Source organism: Podarcis raffonei, chromosome Z (assembly GCF_027172205.1).
Source record: "Podarcis raffonei isolate rPodRaf1 chromosome Z, rPodRaf1.pri, whole genome shotgun sequence".
Taxonomy (NCBI): Eukaryota; Metazoa; Chordata; class Lepidosauria; order Squamata; family Lacertidae; genus Podarcis; species Podarcis raffonei.
Genome location: NC_070621.1, coordinates 8,970,554 through 8,991,252, shown reverse-complemented (window position 1 = coordinate 8,991,252; position 20,699 = coordinate 8,970,554). Strand labels below are relative to the sequence as shown.

The following is a 20,699-nucleotide window of genomic DNA, read 5'->3' as shown; positions in this document are numbered from 1 at the left end:
CTGTAAGATCCACCCCCACCCCCAGCACCCCAATCCTGGTCACAGCACGTTGTTCTTTCTTAAGAGACAGCTGATATATCTCAGTTTACAACTTTTCTGATTGCAGCAATGGTCAGCCCGGCCTCAAAACAACTTGTGATGTGACTAATATTACAAGACCAAAACATGCCTTAAAGTAAAATCTCCACCCAGTACAGCTGAAGATGTACTTCCTTGGGCTGTAGGTTTATTTTTTTTTAAAAAAACTGCTCCTTATCCACTTTTCTCATGCAAAGTTTACTACCAGCTGAATTGTGCTTACAGTATAATCCCATTTTAGGAACATAGGAAGGTTCCTTATATCACTAGTCAGACCACTAGTCCACCTTGCTCAGTACTGTTAATACTGACTGCCAACAGCTCTCCAGGATTTCAGGCCAGAGTCCTTCCCAGCCCTACTGGGAGATGCTGGGGATTGAACCTGGGATCTTTTTGCATGCAAAGCAAATGCTCTACCACTGAGCCACACCACCTTCTGTTTTATCAAAAGAAAGGCCCACGACAACAGTGGAACTTAGTTCCAAGAAAACATGCCCAAGAATGCATCGTTATGATAAATTGCACACAGTGGTACCTTGGTTCTCAGTCTTAACCCGTTCCAGAAGTCCGTTCCAAACCAAAGCGTTCCAAAACCAAGGCACACTTTCCCATAGAAAGCAATGCAAAATGGATTAATCCATTCCAGACTTTTAAAAACAACCCCTAAAACAGCCATTTAACATGAATTTTACTATCTAACAAGACCATTGATCCATAAAATGAAAGCAAAAAACAATGTATTGCAGTCACACAATCAATCAATCAGTAGCTGAAGTGGGTTCCACACAGTCACAAAAACAAAAGAAAAAGAGCTGCAAAAACACAAAATAAATAGCAAAAACAGACAGACCTCAGCGTAACACTCAAAGCGGAAGTGTGGCACTCAAATCGGAAGCGTAATACTCAAAACAGAGCATGTTCAGCTTCCAAAAAAAGTTCGCAAACCCAAACACTTAGTTCCGGGTTTGCAGTGTTTGGGTTCCAAGTTGTTTGAGTACCAAGGTGTTTGAGAACCAAGGTATCACTGTACTCTTAAAAAACAACAACCCCATGTTCCAAGCTAAACAAAACTGTTTACTCCTGTACCTTTTATTGATTATTTAAATTCCTCTTGAGGCTGCCAGCCATGTTGTCTTCCACTATACTCCTTTCCATTCCCATCCCAGTCAATTTTTCATTCTGCCCCCCAAAACCCAGTCAGTATTCTATGGTGGCTAAGCATGGCTCTGCCCTTACTGGGCCACCTGGCTGTCTCCCCACATGATCTCCTGCAATGATTTTGCAAAGTTTTTTGCAGATAAAGTCACTCAGATTGGGGAAGAGGTAGACGCCACCGTGGGAGCAGGGCCGAGGCGAGAGAGTGCCAGAGTCCTGTCTAGTCAAATTGCGGTTCCCTCACTGTGAGAAGCCAAGTTACAGGGAACCAGGCAGAGGGCCTTCTCGGTAGTGGCGCCCTCCCTGTGGAGCGCCCTCCCACCAGATGTCAAAGAGAACAACAACTATCAGAATTTTAGAAGACATCTGAAGGCAGCCCTATTTAGGGAAGCTTTTAATGTTTGATGTATTAGAGGATTTTAATATTTTTTTGGAAGCCGCCCAGAGTGGCTGGGGAAGCCCAGCCAGATGGACGGGGTACAAATAATAAATTATTAATTATTATTATTATTATTATTATTATTATTATTATTATTATGATGCAGGTGGTAGGACATTGAATCTGGCAAGGGTAAAATATCTTCTAAATTAGGGTATGTCTAGCTTGGATATATACCTTACTGAAGTAAACCCCCACCCATTATCTTTGATTTCTGGGTACTTGGTCATTTTACTCACATGGCATTGCAATTCAACATCCCAGATAGTTGCTTAATCAGTTATTTGTGCTAAGGGGAATTGGATCTGTTGAATGGCAAATTTTCTTACAGCAAGGTTGGGGGGCGCAGTCATTAAAAATACCATTCCAGATTTGCCCCAACTGAGAATCAAGACAAAAGAAAAAACAGGCTGGCAGGCAGAGATAAACACATTGACAGTAGATGCTCAGCCAGTAGGCAGAGACAAAAGCTAGCAGATTATCAATCAGGGATGGAGGAGGGTTGATGACCACTTTTCCTTGACTGGCTACCAGATGATTGCTATATGCAACCTCCTGGTTCAGAAACAAGAGCACCTTGAAGCACCAGTTGCTAGGCCAGAACAGCAGCAGAAGGCTGTTGCACTCACACTGGGCTTGTGGACTTTCCCAGTTGCTGGGAACTACAAATGGGAAGAGGTGCTGTTGCACTCAGGTCCTGTTGGCAGTCCTCCTATTGAGGCATCTGGTTGGCCACTATGGATTAGATGGATCATCAGCTTGATCCATCAGGGCTCTTCTTAAGTTAGGGTTAACTGGAACCTAAGTTAGCCATGTGTGGGAGGGAGATCTACATGGACATTTGGGGCTGATTCAGCCTAAGGTTGTTGTGAGGAATAAAATGTGGTGGAGGAGAACCAAGTATGCAGTATTAGAGGAGAGATGGGATATAAATGTAATAAATACCAATCAAAAGAGGCATGAACACAAGTACACCAGTGTTTGCTAAGGGAGTTAATGTTCTTAATTCATTGGCGGCCCCATCATCACCTTTTATTTCAGACGTTAGAGGCCTGTGTCCTTGCTATTGTAGCCAAAGCAACACCATCCATGCAGAGGAGGGGAGCTTAGAGAAACCCCAAGATTTGTAGAAATACAAAGAATACCCCCCCACACACACAAAAAACCCAGGAATGGGATTTAGAATGCTCAGTGGCCAACTATACAGAATGGTGATGGGGAGCCTTTTTAAGCCCAACTCCCCCTTTAATTGCCCCTCTTCACCAAAACTGTTATTAATCTCAGAGCAAAAAATGAACAGATGCTGGTATGTTAGACCAAGGAAATTGAGGATTGGGCAACTGCCCCTGCTCCAATCAAAGGAGGGCATTGAGGAGGGTCAATGGGGAGTGCAACTGGGTGAGACTGTGAAGAGTTCCAAGGGGCAGACAGAGAGGCCTGGAGGGCCACATTTGTCTCCTGGCCTTGAGGTTTCCTACCCCTGATCAGGCATGCCAACTCTGGGGGTCAGAGGTGTCATCAGCCCCCTCAATATTCCTTAGCAGGGGGCTCAGCCCCCTGAAAATTGAAGCTGCAGACGAGGCAAGGTTGCTCCAGCCTGAGAAGCATCTCCCAACATTGCAGAGGCCAGCACAGTCTTCCACTAGGCCATGCTGGTCCAGCCTGCGCAGTGTTGGAAAATATGTGTAATATCACACGATGAGCCATGTACTGCCACCCCCACCTTGGGGGCTACCCAGCACCTGTGCCCCTGATATAGACCATTCATATTGAAAGACAGTCTATCTCTAGTTACCAGTCACTAGAGATGGGTGAAGAGGTGGCTTTCATGTCCTCCTTGTAGGGCTCCCAAAAGCATCTTGTTGCCTACTGTGGGAAGCTGGTAAGGAATGGACTTTTGGGTCTAATCCAGTAGGACTTTATGTCCTTAAGAGAGGGTCTCCCAGGCCCTTCAAATATCATCCTCTCCCATTCACACATCAAACTGAGACAGGCTCGGTCTAAACAGAAAGCGGTGCAGCAAGACAAAATGAGTTGAACTAGAAACAGAACAGTATTTATCCAGGATGACACTATTTATTTATCTAACTTGCAATTGATCCATTGCTAATGTATCACATTCCACTGGGCAAAAGTGGCATGAGTGCATTAACTCTCATTAGTCATCAGAGTCTAGTCACATTCTTTGATCACTGTTCCTGATATATCCAAGCACATTGATCTTTCTCTCCCTTTTTTCAACTCAAAAACGTGGGTGGTACAAGCAAACAGGTGCAGTCATGGCTGTCAATCCTAAAAAACCCCTATATTTAGGGCTCAGTTATAGGACAACTTGGTGGAAATGAAGGCACCAGTTGCAAGAAGCAGCCTCCTAAGTATCACCATTATAATTTCATTTTAAAGCAACTATTTGGATTCAATTTTTTTATAAAAAAAATTATACATTTTTTAATATAAAAAAATTAAAATTAAATTAAATTCTGGTGAGGGCAGGAAAATATGCATTACACAGAGGCCATGGGATGCAGGAATGAGGTCATCTATATCTGAAGCCTTTAGTAAATACAGGTGATTCAACTTACACAGGGGTTCTGTTCCAGGGATAGCATGTAAAGCCAAAGCACATTGGGTTCAATGGCAGGTGGGATTGGCAAAGTCTTTTTTCCCAGATGGCTGCCCCCTTTCCATGTTTTTTTTTAAAGATTTGCCAAGCACATAAAACAAAAAGCACTCAAATGGATGTAAGTTGCAAGTTGCCTGTATCCCTGCTAGTATGTTTCTGAATATAAGTTGCTGGAAAATACAGGAGGAGAGAGTGGCTGTTGCACTTAAGAGTCTGCCTGTTGGCTTCCCCTAACCACCTGGCTGGCCGCTATGAGAACAGGGTCCTGAACTAGATGTGCCACTGGCCTGATCCAGCAGGCTCTTATTACTTTCAGAGGGTGGAAGCAAGCAGATCAGTGGTGCTGGTGGTGGTGGGAAGGTGGAGGAAGAGTAGCTGCATCTGCCTGCTTGCCCTCTGGCAAGCAAGCAGATGTCAGCCACACTGAGAAAGAGGAAGAGCTGGTGGCAATGGATGGAGGTGGAATAACTGAGGGTGGTGATGGGAGGTGGCTTATGGAAGATGTCCTACTCAAAAGACCCTCCAAAATCTGAGCCAACACTATTTATTGATGTCACCTTTAAAGCAGTATTCAAATATGAGAAGACAAATCATGGAGGAACATAAGCTGACTTATATGACCTAAGTCAGACCACTGCTCTAACTAGATCAGTATTGTCTACACTGACTGGCAGCATCTCTCCATGGGTCAGACAGGGCATCTGAGATGTATGCAAAAAGGTCCCTGGTTTGACCCCTGTCATCTCCACAAAGCCTGGGAGAGACCGTGCCTGAAACCCTGGAGAGCCACTGCCAGCCAGTGTAAACAGCAATGAGCTAGATCATGGGTAGGCAACCTAAGGCCCGGGGGCTCAATCCGGCCCAATTGCCTTCTCAGTCCAGCCCACGGACGGTCCAGGAATCAGTGTGTTTTTACATGAGTAGAATGCATGCTTTTATTTAAAATGCATCTTTGGGTTATTTGTGGGGCATAGGAATTCATTCACCCCCCCCCCAATATAGTCCGGCCCTCCACAAGGTCTGAGGGACAGTGGACCAGCCCCCTGCTGAAAAAGTTTCCTACCCACCGTGGAAGAGTGGCAGATGCAAGTGATTGATTATATGGAGATGGCAGAAATGACCGGCAGAATCCGTGACCAGGGAGAAGAGTTGATGGAAGAGGATTGGAAAAAGTTCAAGGATTATCTACAGAAATATTGTAAAATGTTTGAATGTTAAAATGATGTGGGATGTGAAGGTAACATGGCATTTGGGATATGGTTAAAAGAGCTATGAAAAAAGAATTTTAAAAAAAGAGAAGGGGGGTATGACTAGAATAACATTATGTTAAAGTATATAAGGTGGAGTAAAGGACCAAGATAAGGGAAATTAGAGACATAATAAGTGGGAACATATAAATTATAAATGAGGTTTGAAAGAGGGTTAGAATTTGCTGAATTTGACGGAATAAAGAGGAACACAAAAAAGGGAGATGTGAGGAGGTCAGGAAAGAGGGATATAGAACCTTGAAATTTAAAAGTGGATTTTTCTTTTTTCTTTTCTTTACTAAGTGTGTATTTTCTGTTTTCTGTTTTTGATTTATGTGATTGTTTGATTTATGTGATTCTATGATTTCTATGTTTTGTAAAATTCTAATAAACATTTATTATATAAAAAAAGAAAAAGTTTCCTGACCCCTGAGCTAGATGGACGATTGGTCTGACTCTATAAAGCAACTTGTTATGTCCTGAACTATGTTGAATACTATGCTTATTGTTACTCCAATGTAAAATGTATAAAGAAGTTTGCAGGTACGTTGTACCCTTCTCCATATTGAAAAGAAGTTGTCAAATTTAGACAACAGCACGCAAAAAAATTTGTTTCCCCGCATTCTACTGAAGGACCCCTGCTTCCTTCTCTCCCTGCTCCCCTCCCTCTCAAGTACTTAAACATTTTGCTATCAGAACATGAAGCATCAATCCAGTTCCGTTTTGAGCAAAGAAAGTCCTTTTAAACAACTAGTGAGAGTTCCTCTGTCTGCTTTCCCCAGAAATACACTGCATCCTGCTACCAGCATGCACTGTATAGAAAAAGGCCAGTTAAGAGGAATCTTACATTTCTCCCCGCCCCTTGCAGTTTAGAGAAGTCAGCTTTGCTAATCAGATTATTCATCTTCCCCAGCCACAGACTCCTCTCCCTCCTAAGTGCTCTGTTCAGCTGCTCACCTCCCTCCTCAAATATGTCCAAGAGGCACAAAACGGGAAAGAAATCATCTGTTTTCCCAATTCTGTGCCCCTCTCTTCCTGGATTCCCTTTTTTTATTGTTACCTACTTTATACAGTATTTTGGCAAGTTGTTTGTTTGGCCTCATCTGCACAGCATGTTTAAAGCTGTATCATTATCACTTTAAAAAGTTGTGGGCTCTCCAAAGGAATCCTGGGATGCAGAGAGCTGCTAGAAGAAGCACGTTCCCCTCACAGAGCTACAGTGTTTATCAGTCCATCTTACCAGGGAAATGAGCCTGGGAAACTATGAGAATGTGTGATCCCGGCTTGTTCGTGGGTTTAAATGAGACAAGTATCAGAAAATAAGGGCTGTTTGTATACAGCGGTACCTTGGGTTAAGAACTTAATTCATTCCGGAGGTCCGTTCTTAACCTGAAACTGCTTTTAACCTGAAGCACCACTTTAGCTAATGGGGCCTCCTGCTGCCGCCAGAGCACGATTTCTGTTCTCATCCTGAAGCAAAGTTCTTAACCCGAGGTACTATTTCTGGGTTAGTGGAGTCTGTAACCTGAAGCGTCTGTAACCTGAAGCGTCTGTAACCCGAGGTACCACTATATAGTAAACTTCAGGTCTGGGAGTGGGGGCAAATGGGGCCCTCTGACCAGCCCTTGGGACTGTCTCCCCAGCCACATCCACTACTGGCTCAGCTTTGCAACCTCTTTGCGTGTTTTGACCTTGCTGCAATGTGCAATGTGTAGTAACATGTTACAGCTTAATATACATATTGAGTGACTATTATGGGTAGGCAAACTAAAGCCCGGGGGCCAGATCCGGCCCAATCGCCTTCTAAATCCAGCCCGCGAATCAGTGTGTTTTCACATGAGTAGAATGTGTCCTTTTATTTAAAATGCATCTCTGGGTTGTTTGTGGGGCATGGGAAATCATTCATTATTATTTTTCCAAAATATAGTCCGGCCCCCCACAAGGTCTGAGGGACAGTGGACTGTCCCCCTGCTGAAAAAGTTTGCTGACCCCTGGACTAGATAATGCTGATTTTTGTTTGCCTCGATGGAGGACAGAGGTGTGTGTGTCTATACTGTATATACATGTACATGAAAACAAACAAGCCCTGCTATGTCTGCAGCACAAAAGTGACCTCTTCCGGGTAGAAAGATAAATTTTAATTGCTCCACCCACTTTTGCCTCTGGCCCCGCCTACCGCTGGGATGTGATGTGGCTTAGAGAAAGTTGCCCAGAAGGGAATGCGGCTCTTGGGCTGAAAAAGACTCCCTACTTCAGTTATATAGGAATGTTTGGAGGCTATGCTATGATAGTGAATCATAGACATACAGTGATACCTCGGGTTAAGTACTTAATTCGTTCCGGAGGTCCGTACTTAACCTGAAGCTGTTCTTAACCTGAAGCACCACTTTAGCTAATGGGGCCTCCTGCTGCCGCCGCACCGCCAGAACACGATTTCTGTTCTCACCCTGAAGCAAAGTTCTTAACCTGAAGCACTATTTCTGGGTTAGCGGAGTCTGTAACCTGAAGTGTATGTAACCTGAAGTGTATGTAACCTGAGGTACCACTGTATTGTGGACCACCCTTCCCCTCCAGGTAGTACGGCCAAAGTACCAAAATGATGAGACTTTGAGTTAAACCATATTATGCAACCAATTACAGGATTAAGTCCCAAAGATCTCAGCCCGGCTCACTTCCAAAGAATGGTGCTTAAAGATTAAGACACGTGGCTACAATTTCTTGGCAAGGAAAGTTTTATGAAATCCAGACATGAATTATCTCTGCGCTCTTAAAATATTGTTATTAATGTTATTAATGTTAGGGCAGGCACTTTCCGTGCACTGTTTTCAGCTCCTGCTGAATTTTCTGTTTTGTGTTTTGACAAACCTCCCCAGGCATCAAAGTTTAACGTGCAGCAATTTTAACACTACATTTTATTATGCATATTAGTTTTTTTAAAAAAACAAAAACAAAAAACTATTACTGGCTTCATTCATTATTTTGATATTTTTAAATAAATAAATGATTTTAATGTTTGCATTTATCACTGTTTTTAAAATGAATGTTTTAGATCATTCTCCATAGACCACTGTGATATTTTCTGTCATGTAAGGGGTGTGTATTTTTTAGAATCATAAAATCAAAGAATTGTAGATTTCAAAGGTACCCTAAGGATCATCTAGTCCAACCCCTCTGCAATGCAGGAATATGCTGCTATCCCATATGGGGATCAAACCTGCAACTCTGGTGTTATCAGCACCATGCTCTAACCAACTGAGTTAGTCAAATAAATAAATAAATAAATAAGCAAGCAGCTTAAGGTGGAGAAGTACATTTTAATTTCAACCCATCACTCATCTTTGATTTCTAAACCAGTGGATTTTTAAACCAGTTGCACTCTATCCAGAGGAAAGTTGGTCAGTTATTTACTTATTAGTATTTATGTCAAGTACTTACACACTGATTTTCATCAGAACAGATCCCCAAGTGATTTACAAAAAAAAGCAATAAAGCAGTAAAAATTAAATACAGTGTGGAAAACATCAAAATCCATAAACAGTATAATATATAAGGCATCAAACTCTGTAACACAGAATTCAACTCATTCAGTATGCTGGCCACTCACTCAATATCTACAGTCCAGCTGTGGGAGAGCTGAGAAGCAGAGCACTCTCCCTGTTCTCAAGGACAGCCCTGAGAACAGCACTGAGTTCCGTTCTCAGCTGATTAGTTCTTCTTTTGAAAGTAAGCATATGGGATTTTTTATTATTTTATAAAAAATAGAAACTAAAAGGTCTTCCACACTTAAACTTAAGTGTGAGGATGTCATTTGCTTTTAACATTTTTGAAACTGATAGGAAATGTTTTAAAAGTCAGCTTTATAGCTTTGCTGCGTGATCAGAGATCACATAAATTTTGCAAAGTGGGTGGCTTGATAATTTTAAATTCTGCTTGGCATGTGGCATATTTTGCTTGATTAAAAAACCAAATATTTGAAAATGAGCCCTTTAATCGGAGCAGATGGGAACCTGTGGCCCTCTAGATATTGCTGGACTCCATCTCCCAACATCTGCAGTCACTGACCATGCTGATTGGGGCTGATGGGAGTTGGAGTCTAACAACCTTTGGAGGGCAACAGGCTGGGTAAGGCTGCAATACGACAAGGAAACTGGTGTGTGTGTGTGTGTGTGTGTGTGTGAGAGAGAGAGAGAGAGAGAGAGAGAGAGAGAGAGAGAGAGACTGTAGAGTCAGAACATTATATAACACAGCATTTCTCCATTCTTCTGTACCCAGCTGTGTTTCACATGGTTTTTGTACCATCTGGATACCTCTAGGTTATACTGCAAAGCCACAGACACAGACACACATGTACCCCAGGAGGTAATAAATGAACCCAGAGTTTGCAATGTCACTCACTGGAGCTTTAGATCAAAGACAGAATACTCTGTTAGCTGAGCAACTCATGAGAACATTCTGGTTGTTGATGGTGGTGGTGCAACAGAGAAGCTTTCAAGTCTCAAATTCTATAAAGCATGAAAGTATGATTGATGTATTTTTTATTTTTTTATTACATAGATAGCCTTAAGATTTTTATTTTTTTTACAGCGAAAAGAAAATGAGCCTTTGACTTAAGCTGCTGTTATGTGTCAGACTCTCAGCTTTCCATCTGTAAACTGGGATCTCTGATTGAGCCAGCAATCGCCCTGCCAATATTTGTTCTAGGGGTAAAGGGATAGTGTAAAAAATAATAATAGCAATACCCTGCAAAGGACCCCATAACTCGTTTGCTTACTTCTTAGGAGATGCACTGAGTATGACTAACATTGGATGAAACCAGAGTAGACCCACTGCAATCGACAGACCCTACTCACTTAGGTCCAACCCATTTAGGATAACACTACTGTAGACTTATTGCCTAAACCAAAACTTCCCTCTGAAAGGAGGAGGGGGAACTGGAATGTTTATTATGTTGCATATTGAATACCGTTAATAAAGCTGGATATTTGTTGGCCATCGCCCCCACCTCCTTAAAAGAAAATCAGAGAGGAAGCCTAGAATTTCCTGTAATGGCATCGCATGGCGAAAGTGGATTGAGAGAAGTCCCCCCCCCCCCATTACACAAAACTTGTGGATAATCAATGAAGCTGAATATTGGAAGATTCAAAACAGATAAACTAAAGTACTTCTTCATGCAGTGCCCAGTTAACCTATGGAACTCACACCCACAAGGGGCAGTGATGGCCACCAAGAAGAAGAGGAGTAGGAGTTTGGATTTGATATCCCGCTTTATCACTACCAGGAGGAGTCTCAAAGTGGCTAACATTCTCCTTTCCCTTCCTCCCCCACAACAAACACTCTGTGAGGTGAGTGGGGCTGAGAGACTTCAGAGAAGTGTGACTAGCCCAAGGTCACCCAGCAGCTGCATGTGGAGGAGCAGAGACGTGAAGGTTCACCAGATTACAAGTCTGCCGCTCTTAACCACTACATGGCTTTAAAATTCATGGAGAAGGCTATCAATGGTTACTAGCCATGATGACTACGTATTTTCTGCCTCCATGGTCAGAGGCAGCAATGTTTCTGAATACCAGTTGCTGGAAACCACAGGGGGGGAAAGTGCTCTTGTGCTCAATTCCTGCTTGCTGGTTTCCCATGATGGTCACTGTGAGAACAGGATGCTGGGCTAGATGGGATGATCCAGCAGCTAGATGGCCTGATCCAGCAGGTGCAATGTTCTTAAGGGGGCAGACAGTTCTTTTGCCCCCAGTCACGTGGGAGAATTTAGGAAGTTCCCTGTTGCTCAGTTTAACGTACACACCTAAGCCTGGTGTTGTTGCAAAGCATAGTTACTTAGAAGTAAATCCCACTGAGTTCCATGGGACTTACTCCTGGGTAAGTGTACATGCAGAATTGCAGCCTCAGTAACTAAGTGGTTTTCTTCCCCTCTTCCACTTCCCCTGGAACTAAGAAGGAAAGTCTAAAAACTCTTTCAAAGAGAAGCAAGCAGATGAACTCACCAGCCTTAGACTGTTCCCTTCGGTTGCTTAGCAAGTAGCCAGATACCAACAAAACTTCCCTGCAGCCAATGCCTTTTCCCTTTAAGATGCAACCACAGCAACAACAGGTTCTTCTCCCGCTTTGGGAGAAACAACACACAGAAGGCAGCGCACAATCCTTACCCTCGAAGAATTGCAGAGTAGGAAGAGACCTCGAGGGTGCTCTAGTCCAACCCCCGACAATGCAGGAATCTCAACACGAGGTTCCCCATCCAATCTGAAAGCATACTAGACTCCGCTTAGCTTTGCATACACGTTAGTAGGTTTAGCGCTGCATCACTCGTTAAGTCTGCAACCCTACACACAACCTTAACTTGGATGTAACATCCCACTGGCACAGCGGGACTTACTCCTGAGTAAGCAAGCATCGACGTGTGCTACGAAGATTGTTCTTTATTAAAAGAGACAGATTTTATTTTATTTTCTAAGTTGAGCCTTCTGGGAAATCAGTCACAATTGAAATAAACATGAAAAGGGGGAGAGATGCACAACTGGCGACATATTGGGGCCACGTTCTCAACTTTTTCTCTCTTTTCCCCAAGAAAAGAGAAAGCGCATCTCGAGGGCGGGGGGGGTGGAGATGGGGGATCAAAGCGCCACTGAATGATTTCTCAGTGCCTGGGGTGGGTGGCAGGGATTTATCCTGGGCTGCCTCCCCACCTCTTTTAAAGACAGTCTCTCTCACGCGCCCCTTCCCCACACGGAGCCCTTTCCTGATAGTCGCGAAACGCGGGGTCTCCAGAGCCGGCTACTCACCTGTAGAGACCAGCTTTTCCTTCCGCTCTCGGCGCGCGACAAAGTTTCCGTTCTGTTCTTCCTCCAGCTGCGCCTTCGCGGGCGAGAAAAGAGCGCTTGGCCCCCTTAGTCAATTTCCTGGAGTTGCAACTTTGGCGGCTAACAATAGTCTCCTCCAATACTGGGCAGGCAGATAGCCAGGGATGGAAGAGGCCGGGCTTGGTGGGATATCTGCATAATACGCCCTCAAGGCTCCTCCTCCCACATCCGCTCGCGTCCGTTAGCAAAGAAGCAGAGTATGCTCTGAAATTCAATGACTGCTAAAAGCGGGACAGTTCTTGCTATATTGGGATTGGTCGGAAATCGGGGCGGGGCTGAATTTGCATGCAGAGCGACGCGTAAAAAAAAAAGAAGAGCCGATTCTTTCTTTTCCTCGCCAGAACGTGGGGGACTCTCCCCACCCGCTGGATTTTGCAAAACACATAGTACTGTAATCCCGAAGGAGAGCTGGGCGGCACTGTGGTCTTCCAGATGCTGTTGGACTACAACTCCCATCAGCCCAGCCAACAACCCTAGTGTAAACCAAGTTTCCTCCTTTCCTCCTTTCTCCATCAAAGATTTCTTGGTATCAATGTTTGGTTTGTGTTGTGTGTTTTTGTGTGTGTGTGCATATATAGTTTGCTCTGAGTAGCAGCAGCAGCAGAAGAAATGTTGTTTCATTATATTTTTGTTTGCTAAAACCTACTTCAGGTTTTTGTAAAGTTGAAAAGATAAACGGTGTTTCAATAAAAGCTAAAAGACCCTCATTTTGCAAAACTCCTCTGTGCCATCTTTTATTTCATATAGGAGTTTTTGCCAATCTCTGCTCCTCATGACCTGAGAAGGCTGTGTGGGTGAACGGGGTGGGGAGCTTGTTTTCAGCTGATTTTATAAAATGTGCATTTAACTGCAGCTAAAAATAAACATTCACTTGTTTGCACTAATGCGAATCTTCTGAGCTGGAAAAATCCAAGGTTTTCACTGTGTAGAATTTGTGGGGTAATAAACAGAAAGGATGCCCATCTTTTGAGTTGCATGTAGTAGTCACTGATGTGTGCATTTTGTTCTTTTAAATGTACAGTGGTACCTCGGGTTACAGACGCTCCGGGTTACAGACGCTTCAGGTTACAGACTCTGCTAACCCAGAAATAGTACCTTGGGTTAAGAACTTTGCTTCAGGATGAGAACAGAAATCAGGCTCCGGTGGCGCGGCAGCAGTGGGAGGCCCCATTAGCTAAAGTGGTGCTTCAGGTTAAGAACAGTTTCAGCTTAAGAAATGACCTCCGGAACGAATTAAGTTCTTAACCCAAGGTACCACTGTATTGATATTGTCATGGACTGGCTGGATGTAGATTTGTCAGGCACCAGCTGGGGAACCCCCAAGGGAACCCCCAGGAGAAGGGAACCAGGGAATTGGTGGTGGGACAGTGTATGGTCAGAGGGAGAAAAGGGAGCAGACTGGGAGAAGGTGTTGAAAGCTGAAGAGGTAACAGGAAATGAGCAGAAAAGGCAGTCAGAAAGCAGTCCAGAGTCAGAGACAGATGCTGCATCAGGAGAGGAGAGAGGTCAAGAGGCAGAGATGAGTTAGGCTGGTAAGGAAGCCAGGTTGTCTCCCCCTCCTGCTACGACCAGCTATCATCCCCCTTCGTCTCCCAGAACCTGAAGAGGTATGAAAAGGGCAGAGCAAAGACAGACAAGATGATGACGAACTTCAGATTGCTTGGGAAGGAACAGGGGAAGGAGGACACTTAATGAGCTGTGGGAAGACGGAGACCTTTGGTCCATGTAACTGCCTCATAAGGGCAAGTTCTACTGGGGAACATTCTTTTGCCTGGGGTCGGCATTTTCTTAAGGGCAACCTTGACATGCCAGTGATGGGCGGGGGCCAGAAGCAGAAGTGGGTTCGTTCCATGGGCTAGTTTCTATATGCACACAGCCCTCTCTATCCTCCACCCAGACAAGCAAGAGGTATTGTCAAGAGTTAAAGGACACATCCTAGCCAGGCAAAAACACTCAAGGAGGGTGTTGTCTGGGGAGAGTACTGAGGACTAAATAGAGAGTGCTGGAGGCCTGCATTTGGCCTCCTAGGTCTGAGGAGAAGAAGAAGATGAGTTTGGATTTGATATCCCGCTTTATCACTACCCGAAGGAGTCTCAAAGCGGCTAACATTCTCCTTTCCCTTCCTTCCCCACAACAAACACTCTGTGAGGTGAGTGGGGCTGAGAGACTTCAAAGAAGTGTGACTGGCCCAAGGTCACCCAGCAGCTGCATGAGGAGGAGCGGAGACGCGAACCTGGTTCACCAGATTACAAGCCTACCGCTCTTAATCACTACACCACACTGGCTCTCTCCCCACCCTGTTATAACCAATCAAACAAGTTGTCATTTCCTAACATGTTTCATTTATTGAAAAATTAAAAGCACAAGCTCTTTCATATATAAATACAGTGACATTGCTGGCCATTTACAAGGCATTGTTCATGGCAGGCTGTGAATGGGTGGGAAGGGAGAGTATAAGAACCTCACGCCAGGTGTGTCACAGAGGTTAAACCCCAAAGCATTACAAATGGCGCCCCCTGGAAGCCCCTCTCTCCTCTAGGACTGCTCGAGAAGTGGAGGTGGGCTCTTCCCTCACCCAACCCACAGGTGCTCTGAAGCAGGTGCAAAATGCTACTGTACGGTGCAAGCAATGGAAGAGCTATAGAGGGTGGGGTGAGGTATTCAGACAAGTGACTGGCCAAGTCATTCAAACACAGAGACAAAATAGGCAGAGATGGGACATCTACGCCATAGTTCACCAACCAGATGAGAATGGTTTATGGAAAGAACTATTATCAGGAGGTGACTGACTCTCTTTGTTTCTCCTCTATGTTCCATTGCTCTTTGTTCCCACAGACCACCCGGCCGGGCTCAGTCTTGGAGTGGTAGCAGAGAAGCTGCTTTGAGTACCAGTGCAACAACCCAAAGCATATATCCTGCATGTGCTCTGTGTGCGGCATGCGTATATGTGTTGCTGGGCTTCAGGTGGGAGTTATCTGGGTCTTGTGATAGTGCACGTGTACTAACATGCACGTGACAGTCTATTCGAACCCTTGTTCTTGCTTTGTTTCTTTCTTGCATTTGGCTTTTGGACCTTTCTGGGCCCTATCCCTAAAGTGAGACATTAAACTCAGTGACTAGGAAATCAACACAGTCCTTGTCCTTCGCTTTAAATGCCTCGGCGATGATGCGAGCTGCTTCCCGGTGCTCTTTCCCATGCATTGCCACTCCATTCACCTCCAGGATCACGTGGCCCACCTTCAGCTTCCCACAGTTATGGGCAGAGCCTCCCCTCTGGAGCAGGAGCAGAAGAAAGAAAGAAGATATTAAGAGGCAGAACGAGCTGATATATTGTTGTGAGTTTTGCTCACAACAATCGTAACATTGACTTTCAATTTCATTTTGCACATTATTCAGAGAACTGTGGTTATTGGGTGGTTGATAAAGAGATTAAAATAAATGAATAAAATACATGTGTTAACAATAATGCAGAACTTAAAAACAACAACAAGTATTTTGCTCAATTAATTGCAGGAACATTTTAGTCAATCAAATTCATTATACAGTTATACCTCGGGTTACAGATGCTTCGGGTTGCGCATTTTTGGGTTGTGCACCATGCCAAACCAGGAAGTACCGGAAGAGGTTATTTCCAGGTTCCGTCGCTCACGCATGCGCAGAAGCACTAAATCGCGCTTTGCACATGTGCAGAAGAGCTGAATCGCAACCCACGTGTGTGCAGATGCGACACTGTGGGTTACGAATGTTGCGGGTTGTGAATGTGCCTCCTGCATGGATCACGTTCGCAACCCGAGCATCCACTATAAATTCCATTGAACACAGTGGGATTCATTCACATACTGTAGGGTTGAATGCTGAAGGTCTGCACTCCCCTTTAAGGAGTGTCTCAGCAGTTTTTCCTTCTGTGTTTAGTGGCTGGTGCAGGGATGTTGAGCCAGGGTGAGGGGGAGAGAGAGAAATGACCAGAGAGGATGCATTTGCTCCAAAAACCTAAATATGTCCACGGACCTAAAAAGGTTGGAACCGCCATGGAAGCACAACTTGGAAACTGCCAAGGGTCTTGGCAGACCACTTAATTATTCTTCTGACTCTTTAGCAAATGTAAAGCACCATGCCAGATGCTGCATGATTTTTAATTGTATTTCAGTGCTTCTTTTATTTCTTGTATACTGCATTTTATTACATCTTACAGAATTCAAAACGTAATACCATGAAATCCAAGGTAAGAAATAGAAACGTAGCTTAAAGTCAATATGAATATTGAATGCATAGGGTGTGCCAGCTCTTATCTTCAACCACAAGTACATAGACATGCTGCAGACCTCCTGAATGAAGGGCTGGTGGTTCATGGACCACAGCTGGGGAACCTCCTCATCTACTCAGCACAGGCTGCAGCCTTGCTCTGATACATTTCTAATCATTTTGGACCCTGAAAGAGATGTACCTGCCACTGACTGCGAGCACCAGTCACCAGCTCCCTTACCTGTATGGTCACAATACGAGGCAACGGCTGGCGAGTGTTGGCTCCTCCCTCAATGGCAATGCCCAAGGTGGGGGCACTTTTTGTCACCCGAATCAGGTGGGATGTTGGTTCCAGGAGACCTGGCTGTGGTGGAGGAGAAAAAGAGCATGACAACCCAGGGTTATTATTTACTTCTATCCCACTCCTGCAAAGCTTTTGCTCCCTTTTTACTATTTGAATATAAATTAGCCCCCCTTCCCCCAGTTCAGGATTCATGACTTTACTTTAAAACACAATATTGTGGCCAACTACACCTTGAATGGTGCTCCAGAAACAAAGGAACAACCAGGATTAGGAGGAGCTTGGGGTGAAAGCTGAAGCTGTCACTCAATTGTGAACTTCATCCCAGCCCAACACCTTCCAGCATTTCTCCTTTCAGAAGTTCTGAATCATGGGTAGGCAAACTAAGGCCCATATCCGGCCCAATCGCCTTCTAAATCTGGCCCGCAGACAGTCCAGGAATCAGCATGTTTTTACATGAGTAGAATGTGTGCTTTTATTTAAAATGCATCTCTGGGTTATTTGTGGGGCATAGGAATTCGTTCATATTTCCCCCCCAAAATATAGTCTGGCCCCCTACGAGGTCTGAGGGTCCCTGCTGAAAAAGTTTGCTGACCCCTGAAACTAAAGCATTTCTCCTTTTAGAAAGCATGAGCTATGCTGCCCTCTCGTGGAATAGTCTTCAATTGGCATTGCTTCAGCTACTTTTATATATGCAACTGTTTTATCAACGTTTCCATTATATTGTTGGTTACGTTGGGATGCCTCCTGGTGATATGTAAATTAAGAACAAGGACAGGGGCATATATGTAACCCCAACCTCCATAAAAGAAAAGCCAGGATAGATAATTAAACACCACCATATAGTGCTGATCGCCGAAGAATTGATGCTTTTGAATTATGGTGCTGGAGGAGACTCTTGAGAGTCCCATGGACTGCAAGAAGATCAAACCTCTCCATTCTTAAGGAAATCAGCCCTGAGTGTTCACTGGAAGGACAGATCGTGAAGCTGAGGCTCCAAGACATTGGCCACCTCATGAGAAGAGAAGACTCCCTGGAAAAGACCCTGATGTTGGGAAAGATGGAGGGCACAAGGAGAAGGGGACGACAGAGGACGAGATGGTTGGGCAGTGTTCTCAAAGCTACCAGCATGAGTTTGACCAAACTGCGGGAGGCAGTGGAAGACAGGAGTGCCAGGTGTGCTCTGGTCCAGGGGGTCACGAAGAGTCAGACATGACTAAATGACTAAACAACAACAACAACAACTCTGGGATACTGAGGGGACTGTACACACAGGAAGGTGTTGGAAGACTGGAGAAGAACCCAGTGTAAGAGGTGAGGAAGGTACGAAATCCCAGGTTAGGAGGCTGGGAGAAGAATAAAAACAGTGGAAGAGGGGCCTGAGGAGTGTGTGGGCATGCGGGGAAGGAGGTTCCTAGCCACTGCGACCCAGTGTGAAAAGGCATGATTTTTGCACCCCTCCTGGACCTGTACCGTTGGCGGGGGCCAACCCCAAAGTACACCTCTGAACAAGAACCTCTGTCTCACTTACAAATTAGAGCCTCTGCTTATGTGTTTTGGAGCAGGAGCTGAGAAAGCCACCTGTCAGTAATTCTGAGCTAGGTGGACCAGTGAGGCTGTTGGGATTTTTGACTACGTGCTGTTTGATGCAGCTTCCCACAGAAGCAATTAAGAAGTTGTCCAAAGGCCCAGAAGACTCATCAGGGGGAGTTTTTCTGCCTAGAGATATGGGACCTTGGATACAACTCTGCTATTGGATACCAACCCTTCGCCTGGTCCTTTGAAAGTGGCTCAGGACTGACCTCCCCCACATGTTACTTTTGTTTCCCATGGCTGGTACCCAGTGATGTCTTACCGGCTTGGGGCCTGCCTCTAAGGGCCCGTCAGCCTTCAGTGGTGCTTCCTGCGGGCTCTTGCTTTTTATGGGACCCTGCGGCCGGCTCCTGTCTTTGGCGCTGAGCTCTGTGTCCCCGATGTCCACACCGCTGTCCTCACTGAGGGTCTGCCCACTGTCCGAAAGCTGAGAGAGTGTCGAGGCTGTGGCAGACGACAATGGGAAAAAGGCTGTTAAGAAAGCGGCAGAGGAGAGGAATCAGGCTGACTGTCGGAGGTGGAATTTGTAAGGAGCCCTGATCTAATTAGGCCACATCAAACATTGGAAGCACATTTATAGTGCATTGCTTCCCACAAAGAACACTGGGAACTGTAGTTTGATAAGTGTAGTGGGAACTGTCGTTCCATGAGGGGCAATCTACTGGATTTGTTGTGGGCAGCCATTGGGCAAATGTTTTGGGGTGGTCACGCAACCTGTAAATTCCTGCTGAAATCCTTTACCGTGTTATGGCACAAATGTTCTGGTTTATTCTTGTCTGTCCCACGTTCACTGTGCTACAGTTCCCTTCCGGACAGCACCGGGGATGAATCATGGAACAAACTGAAGCAGAAGAAGCCTGCCACTAAGACACTATCACTGTGTGAAGCGTATGCTGCTGCACACTGTGCCCACAATCAAGCACCAGTCTGGAGGGGCCTGGATAACCCAAACACATTAAACACAGCACTGGATAAGCTCTGAAGTCTATAGCAAGATCTGACAACCTTTTAAAGCCTTATGGGCACCTTTTGATTGTTGTGGGTGCCACTCTTTTTGGACACTATTTCTTCCTCCACTCACCAGCTGATGGGTGGGAGGTTTACATCCTGCTGCTCTTACTTCTGGATTGGACTGCAGAAAACCCTTAACAGTTTGGGACCAGTTTACTTGCTGGATCACCTTACCCCATATTTATGTCCACTGGCAGTGGTGGAGTTTCATGCTCCGGCACTGGGGGGGGGGGGGAGAGAGAGCAGGCGGGGGTGAGGCTGGCGTGCGTCCTGGGGGCGTGGCACCCAGCGTGGGGTGGCCGCGATGGCACCCTACCAGGATCGCGCTGCCAGGGGCGGTGCACTCCCCCCGCACTCCTCTTCCTCCGCCAGTGCCCACTGGACTTTTTCAGTCTGCAGGACTGGCACCATCACAAGAATCATCTAATGTCCATTCCACACTTGCAAGGAATCAGTTCTTCACTCCAGTGGCACCTCCACTTTGGAACTCCCTATCCATTGCCATTAGGCATGCTCGTTTTCAGCATCTGCTAAAAGCTTTTTGGGTGTTGTTGTTTAAGCAAACCTGCCCAGACATGTAAACCTAACGTGCATTTTAACATTAATTTTAAAACTGCTGATTTTATTTTGAATATTTTCTTTTTGGCTAACTTATTGTTAACTTCTGATTTTATAGGGAACTCTAATGTACATTTCATGTAACCTGCTTAGAAGGTTTGATGATTTAATATAGTGCTAAATGAATAAATGAAAATGAATCGGTGAACTATGGCCTCTGTCGCTTTAAGATGCCCTACAGATCTTGAGACCCCCTCCTGTTTCCTGTGATGTTAGAACAGAATAAAATAGAGGAATAACAACAGTCTTAACAGGAAAGGGAAAAATCTATAAAAAGAAGGAACAAATGCATGTAGTTTAGCAAACAGTATCACAAGAGGGAAGCAAAGTCACAGCTATAAATGTACTTGCAAGGTTCAATGTGGAGGCGGGGGAGACTGGAGACTTTATCTGAGAAGTTTCACTCTGGAATCCTCATTATTAGAGTCCTATGCTAATTAGTGGATTTTCCCTTACAAGTAGTGGTGCTGATCTCTGGTTAAGAGGAGATTGGGCAGAGCCTTCAAGTTAGGAATATTATGCGGCA

The 20,699-nt window shown here is 44.9% G+C and overlaps 2 protein-coding genes across 5 annotated transcripts in view; both read right to left on the bottom strand.

Moving 5' to 3' along the window:
- The window catches only part of AKNA (AT-hook transcription factor), a 58,370-nt gene extending 45,789 nt beyond the window's left edge, over positions 1–12,581 (bottom strand). The window contains exon 1 of the mRNA XM_053373617.1: positions 12,331–12,581. The gene's annotated coding sequence lies outside the window, so the exon portion shown is untranslated. The remainder of the gene's footprint in view (positions 1–12,330) is intronic.
- A 2,146-nt stretch (positions 12,582–14,727) lies between these two features.
- Positions 14,728–20,699, bottom strand: part of WHRN (whirlin) — a 116,809-nt gene continuing 110,837 nt past the window's right edge. For 2 of the 4 annotated variants that reach the window (XM_053373823.1, XM_053373825.1), the window contains 3 exons: positions 18,807–19,015; positions 16,892–17,014; positions 14,728–15,681 (listed from right to left, as the gene is read on the bottom strand). In XM_053373823.1, the coding sequence (XP_053229798.1) occupies positions 15,499–15,681; positions 16,892–17,014; positions 18,807–19,015 (515 nt within the window). In that variant the 3' untranslated portion in view covers positions 14,728–15,498. The remainder of the gene's footprint in view (positions 15,682–16,891; positions 17,015–18,806; positions 19,016–20,699) is intronic. The other 2 variants (XM_053373826.1, XM_053373824.1) reach the window with 1 other exon arrangement.